This window comes from Glycine max, chromosome 14 (genome assembly GCF_000004515.6).
Source record: "Glycine max cultivar Williams 82 chromosome 14, Glycine_max_v4.0, whole genome shotgun sequence".
Taxonomy (NCBI): Eukaryota; Viridiplantae; Streptophyta; class Magnoliopsida; order Fabales; family Fabaceae; genus Glycine; species Glycine max.
Genome location: NC_038250.2, coordinates 13,803,390 through 13,810,928, shown reverse-complemented (window position 1 = coordinate 13,810,928; position 7,539 = coordinate 13,803,390). Strand labels below are relative to the sequence as shown.

Sequence of the window (7,539 nt, the reverse complement as noted above, 5' to 3'; positions counted from 1 at the left end):
TTATCTTTTGATCCTCTATGCCCATTTCCAATTTCCTCTTTCCCATGTCTACCACATAGTTGGCGGTTAACATGAAGGGATGTCCCAAGATCAAAGGAATCTCAGCATCCTCTTTAATGTCCATGACAACGAAATCAGCAAGGAAAGTGAAATGCTTCACTCTGACCAAAACATCATCAATTACTCCATATGGCTTAATAATGGAGCGATCTGCTAACTGCAGCGTCATCCTTGTCGGCATAATTTCCAACTCTCCTATCCTCCTACACATGGAGAATGGCATCAAGTTAATGCTGGCTCCCAAATCAATGAGAGTCTTACCAACAGAAACTGCACCAATAAAGCAAGGAATGGTAACACTCACAGGATCTTTGTGCTTCAGTGGAAGGATTCGTTGGATCACTGCACTACAATTTCCCTCCATAACAATAGTGTCGCTGTGAATGTACTTGCTCTTTTTAGTTAGCATATCCTTTCAAAACTTTGAGTAGAGTGGCATCTACTGCAGGGCCTCTCCAAAAGGCATTGTAATCTCCAATTTCTTGAAGATATCAAGGAATTGAGCTAGGTGTCGCTCCTTGTCTTTCATTGAGGGTACCAAAGGATATGACACCTCTTTCCCTTCACATGGAACTGCCTCCTTCTTCCTTTCATATGCAAGCTCATTCTTACTCCTCTTTTCTTCTTCCTTTCTCTCATTTTTTTCATTTTTTTATTTTTATTTTTCTTTTTCTTTTTCTTTTTCCTCCTTCTCTTGGACATTTATTTCCTTTTCATTCTCAGTTATTGCCTTCTCATTCATCTGGTTTCCTTCTACCTCTTCCTCTTCATTGTCTCCTTCAACAACTAGTTCATGGTTATCATCAATTGTTCTCTCCCCACCTTCAATCATGATTTCCTACCTCTGGTCATGACAACTTTGCACTTTTCTTTTAGATTCTTTTCAATATTTGCTCCAAAAGTGCTAGAAGACTTGTCTGCCAACTGTTTGGCCAGTTGTCCCACCTGAACTTCAAGGTTTTTGATGGCCGACTCCGTGCTCTTATGATTCGACATAGAAACCTGCATAAACTGAGCAAGGGTCTCCTCCATCTTGGTCGTCCTTTCATAAAGGTTAGGCCCTTGTTGTTGAGGCCTATTAGATGGCCCACCCTGGTCCTTGTTGAATTGGCTTTTTGGATGAGACCTCTATTGTCTTTGTTGCTGGTTATAATTCTGAGCATGTTGAAAACCTGAATATCCACTTGCATTAAAATTAGGTCTGGGCTTATTCCCCATGTAGTTTACCTCCTGAGTTGTGTCATCTATGGGAATACAACATCCAGACTCGTGAGCTCCACCACAAATGCTGCAACCTCCAACCTGCAAAACAGTGGAATGTGAAGGTTGATTAACATGAAATTGATTTGGCAACTTACTTAATGTTTCAGTTAAATTCTCAAGCTGCTTGGAGAGCAACTTGTTTTGTGCCAACAATACATCCTGGGATGAGAGCTCTAGTAGACTTCTCTTGGTGGGAATATGTGTTCGATCATGCAAGATAGCGCGATCACTTGCAGCCATATTTTCAATCAATTCTATGGCCTCTTCAGGGGTCTTCAATTTAATTTTCCCCCCAACAGAAGCATCAAGCAGTTGCTTTGATTGTGGCCTTAACCCATCAATAAAGATATTAAGCTGAATCGGCTTTAAGAATCCATGAGTTGGAGTTTTCCGAAGCAAGCTACAAAATCTTTCTAGAGCTTCACTCAAGGACTCGTCTGGGAATTGGTGAAAAAAAGAAATGGTTGTCTTTCCCTCTACAGTCTTAGACTCAAGAAAATATTTCTTCAGAAATTTTTCAACAACTTCATCCCAAGTTTTAAGACTATTTCCTTTAAAGGAATGTAACCATCTCTTTACCTCCCAGATAGTGAAAAGGAGAACAAACTTAGTCTAACTGTGTCTTCCATTACACCTGCAATCTTGACTATATTACAAATTTCAATGTAGGTTGCTAGGTATGCATAAGGGTCTTCATTAGGTAGGCCATGAAATAAATTGCCCTGTATTAGCTGTATCAAAGAATGAGGATAAGTAATGTTATGTGCTTGAACCTCTGGCCGCGCTATGCTTGTGAAGAATTGCGGCACAGTAGAACTAGAGTAGTCCTCAAGGGTGACTCTTCGAGGTTGATCTTCAGCCATTCTGTAAGCTTCAGATGCCCCTGTATCATATTCTCTTGTCTATGGAAAAATAGAAGACGACTCAGATGATTGAGGTTCCTCTAACATTGGTGGTGTTGTCCTGTTCTGCAAGATTTTCCTTCTTCTTTATGCGTTGTTTCTTCTACAAGTGGCTTCAATTTCCAAGTCCAATTCAACCAAATCACCTGCAAAAGATCTATGTCGCATACAAAACACTAGCAAGAGCAGCGGTTAACCAATTCAAGAGAAAAACAAATTCTGAACTAACTAACTATTCACAAAAACAATAAATCAAAGAATAAAGAATTAATACCTATAAACTGAACTAAACTTCCCAAATGGAAAGAAGTTCCCCGGCAATGGCATCAAAAACTTGTTTGCGGTCTCGAAACATTCGGCAAGTGTACCGAGTCGTGCAAGTAATATTAAAACGGTAAGAAACTGAGTATCAAACTCAGGGAACTTGTTTCATTTAGTGAAGTGATCATTCGATAAGCAAGCATTTGTGTAAAGAAATAGTAATTATGAATAAAAGCTATTGTGTTCTCTATTCTAATTTTTAACTACAACAAGTATGAACAAGTGTGAGTTAAACAGATAATTAAAAATGGTTGGTTCTCTTACTGAATTACTTGATGTAACTAAGGATTTTTCTCTATTCAACGTTGTTCATGTGTTCTAGTTGAGGGCAAAAACTCCAAGCCTCGATTCCTCGCGTGAATGGACTAATCCTATTTAAACCTCGTTCTATGATGTCTCATCGAACTCAACCTAAACGGATTGCATTACGATTACAACATAATAAAACTAAATCACTGCACTCTGTGTCCAGACATACGATAATCTAGTCCGTTCTATCATGTTCTAAGGATTCAATACATTTTCCAATGCTAAAGATCCTAACTTTACATACACATGGGTGATCAAGCCACAAGTATGCAGAAATTAAGCACAGATAGAAACATTGAACACATAAAAACAACTTTAAATAGATAATTAAGAATTTACATCAAGTTCTCAGCAAAATTCCCCAACAGAGGGTTTAGCCTTCCATCATAAGACAACACCTTTCAGCTACAAGAAGGGGGTTTTGAGAGAAAATTGCAGATTACACAGTGGTGGGGATGTCTCCTCCACATCTAGAAACCAAGAAATTACTTTGAAACCTAAGATCCTCTTGAAAGCTGAGGTTTTTGGCTTCCTGGCTCTGTTTTGCGCTTTCTTTCTTTGTTTCTCACACTCCTTTCTACATACCTGATTTTTCCAACTTCGGTCTATAAAAAAGGCTTTTTGACCTCGAAGGCGCGCTTAGCACCATTTTCACCCTAAGCGTGAGTAAGTGAACTTTGGCTTAGCGAGCTAGGCACGCTAAGCGCCAAAAGAAACAAACGAATCGCTAGGCGAGCTGATGGCGCGCTGGGCGCGTGCTTGCGTGGTAGATTCCCTTCAAGATTCCTTTGACTTGCTAAGCGAGCCGATGCCTCGCTTAGCGGATGATACTCGCTAAGCGCATTAGCCTCGCTTAGCGAGACACCAACTTCTACACCTTCCCAATTTGCCTCCTTTTACCTGAAATTGAAGTGGAAATTGCATTAATTTCTATGTGGAGAGTATCTATTGAGCAAAGGTTAAACTAAACAAGAAAATATATACAATCCTACAAAAAGAATCATAAATTGGGGAAAAGATATACATTTTATAAAACTTTTCTATACAAAAGTTAGTCGTAGATGACAACTACCAGTTTTCAAGACTAAGCGTGACTCTCATGAAAACCTTGAACATTACAAGGCTAGACTTGTTGCTAAGGGATTTACTCAAAAAGATGACATTGATTATAAAGAGATATTTTCACTAGTCTCACAAAAGGATTCTTTCAGGATTATCATGACATTAGTAGCCCATTATGACTTGGAGCTACATCAAATGGATGTGAAAACTGTCTTTCTTAATGGAGATTTAAAGAAGAATGTTTATATGGACCAACCAATGGGGTTCTCAGTTGAAGGAAAGGAACACATAGTGTTCAAATTAAAGAAATCAATATACGATCTTCAGCAAGCTTCCCGCCAATGGTATTTGAAATTTAATGATACCATTGTTTCCTTTAGATTTAAGGAAAATACTGTTGATCATTGTATATATATGAAGGTCAGTAGAAGTAAGGTTATTTTTCTAATTCTGTATGTTGATGATATATTGCTTGCAATTAATGATCTTGGTCTTCTTCAAGAAACTAAGAAGTTTCTCTCTAACAACTTTGAAATGAAAGATATGGGTGAGGAAAGCTATATGATAGGGATAAAAATATTCTGAAATAGATGACAAGGATTGTTAGGCTTGTCTCAAAAAGCATATATCAATAAAGTACTAGAGATTTGGGATGGAAAAATGCTCAGCATCACTCGTTCCAATTCAGAAAGGAGACAAATTTAGTCTTGCACAATGTGCTAAAAATAAATTTGAACGAAAACAAATGGAAGCAATTTCGTATGCATAAGTTGTTGGGAGTATTATGTATGCTTAGATCTGTACTCAACCAGACATAAGCTTTGCAACTGGAATGTTAGGAAGATATTAAAGTAATCCAAGAATGGAACATTGGAAAGCTGCAAAGAAAGTTCTAAGATAATTACAGGGAATGAAAGTTCACATGCTTACATATAAAAGGTATAATCATCTTGAGGTGATTGGTATTCAGACTCAAACTTTGTTATGGATACGAGAAATTCCACTCTTGGCTATGTATTTCTTTTAGCCGGAGGAGCAGTATCGTGGAAGAGTGCAAAGTAATTAGTTGTTGTTGCATCTACCATGGAAGCTGAATTTGTAGCATGTTTTGAGGCTACAATTCAGGCGAATTGGTTGTGGAACTTTATTTCAAGGCTTGAAATTGTCAACAATATTACTAGGCCACTAAAAATGTATTGTAATAACTCTGCATCAGTATTTTTCTCTAGGAACGACAAGTACTCTAAGGGTGCTAAGTATATGAAATTGAAGTACTTTACCGTGAAGAAAGAAATTCAGAAATAAGGAATATCAATAGAACATATTAACACAAACTTTATGTTGAATAATAATTATTAAAACCCATCAATTTTAAACGACACCGAAGCAAGCACCCTCAAATTAAGCCTCCTAAGCCACAAGGAGTGCATAACCATGTACAAAAGATCATAACGTTGAATCGGGCGACGCAACATGAAATGCCTTTGCACCTGAACCACTTTCCTTTGCTTCTCCACATACTCCTCCACCGAAATCCCCCTCAAAATTTCCTTTATTTTTGATATCATTGAAATGGAACATGCATCGAAAATTGTGACCAATCCAAAATGCACTAAATGGCAAAACATAAGGGCACTGATAGGACCTGACTTCTCTGTTGTGTTGTTTCTATACTGTCCCATTAAAATAACAATGCATAACAGTTGTGTTAATATTTAATGGTGATATTTAATTTTAAAAATCATGAAAACTATATAGTTTTAAAGGACAGCAAGGAAAGGATAGCAAAGAAGCCAAATTCGCACTGTTACGTGTACCTAGCCAAATTGCTGGTACACCCAACTCGTAAAATCCAACCCCCAACCGTTTCTTTCTTCCTTACTCTAACAAGTAAGCAAGTCAACTACCTTCTATCTTCTTTTTGAAGAAATATCTCCAATAGTCAAGATCTCATGCAGGAGAGAAAGAAGGAGCAATTTCGTAATTTTCCTATTTTGTCTTTTCGTGAAAAGATGCAGATCAATAGCTAATTGGTAAGCCTCATACGGATTAGCTCATCCATATAAGTTCAATCCCTAGGCCATTTATGTTATAAAATAAATAATGTTGTTATACATAACACTAAAATTTCTAATATATATTTAATGCGCATGTAAATTTAAATAATATATTTTTTGACAATTAATTTTGATGTAACTCATACGAATTATTTAATCCATATATTTTTTTATAAATAAAAAAAATTTACTATTAAAAAATTTAATATATTAATAAATTAAAAAACATATTTTTGATTTTTTTTAAAAAAAACACTTACGGATCACATAATCTGTATGAGTTAACTCATACCAATTACGTGATCCGTATGAGTTAATTCATATCTCATATGGATCACGTAATCCGTAAGTATTTTTTTTATAATTTTTTTCAAAATAAAAAATATACGTATTAAATAATTCATATGAGTTATATCAAAATTAATTATTACAAAATTTATTATTTAAATTTAAATGCGCATTAAATATATATTAAAAATTTTAGTGTTATGTATAACAACATTATTTATTCTATAACATAATTGACCTATTAGTTCAATTGGTTAGAACATTATACTAATAACATGAAAGTCATGTTTGATTCTTGTTTGGGCCATTAATTTGTAACACTTATTCTTGAAAAAAAACAAAACAAAAACCTTACGGATTGGACTTATACGGATCAACTAATTCGTATCTGTATTAGGCTCACAGATTAGTAGATCCATATCGTTTCACGGAAAGACAAAATGAGAAAATTACAAAATTATTGAATGTACCAACAATTTGGTTGGATGCATGTAATGCCCAAAACATAACTATCGGATGTAACCACCGGAACACAACCCGCATTTGCAGACTCACGATTCTTGGGCTTGCAACTTCATACCCACTAGGGACATTTTCTTCCTGCACCTAGCTAATCTCATATACACCATTTAATTTTTCTTTAAATCTAACATTGTCCTTACATTTTATTAGTACAACACTCTAGCCAATTAAACTAATTGATCAATTATATTAAAAAATAATTAATTTTGTTACATATAATACTTAAATTTTTAAAGTATATTTAATACACATATAAGTTTACATGATAAATTTTGTAAAAATTAATTTTAATCTTATAATATATTTTTTAGATATATAAATTCTAAATAAAAATCATAGGTTTAAATAAAAATTACAGGCTTAATAAAAATTTATATACATAAGGATGTTTTTGGTTTTTTCCTCTTTCTACTAGGTGTATGAAGAAATTTGGGTGCAGAAAGAAAAATCTCCCACTAGGGCACAAGCAGAACATGCTGTAGACCATTAAGGAAGAGTAAGTTTTTTAAGTTCAATATTTAGAGTAAATTACGCAAATCCTTCCCAAGTTTGTCTTTATTACATTTGATGTCTCTCCACTTTTTAACCTTAAAGAAAAATCCTTAATTTTTGAGCTTTTATTACATCAACGCTCCTCTTAGGAGTAAAATAAATGTTACACCGGATCTCCTTTAGGGATGCTCAAAATAATGTAAAAAAAAAGGGTGAATATTAAGTGTAATAGGAGATAAATGAGTGAAAATGAAATAAAAGAG

General features: G+C 35.1%; 1 protein-coding gene across 1 annotated transcript; it reads right to left on the bottom strand.

Annotated features, from left to right (window-relative positions):
* Positions 1-1,188: 1,188 nt before the first annotated feature.
* LOC102663805 (uncharacterized) lies at positions 1,189-2,186 on the bottom strand. The gene is made up of 2 exons (XM_006596621.1): positions 1,903-2,186; positions 1,189-1,651 (listed from the first exon to the last, which is right to left on the bottom strand). Exons 1-2 carry the CDS (start codon positions 2,184-2,186, stop codon positions 1,189-1,191), a joined length of 747 nt encoding a protein of 248 aa, XP_006596684.1.
* Between the last annotated feature and the right edge of the window lie 5,353 nt (positions 2,187-7,539).

What these genes read in the sequence shown, in the direction of transcription:
- LOC102663805 (XM_006596621.1), bottom strand. Translation starts at nt 2,186, where the DNA reads ATGGCTGAAGATCAACCTCGAAGAGTCACCCTTGAGGACTACTCTAGT. An exon ending in TCCTTTTCACTATCTGGGAG is followed by an intron (nt 1,652 to 1,902) that starts GTAAAGAGATGG and finishes TGATGGGTTAAG; the next exon opens with GCCACAATCAAAGCAACTGC.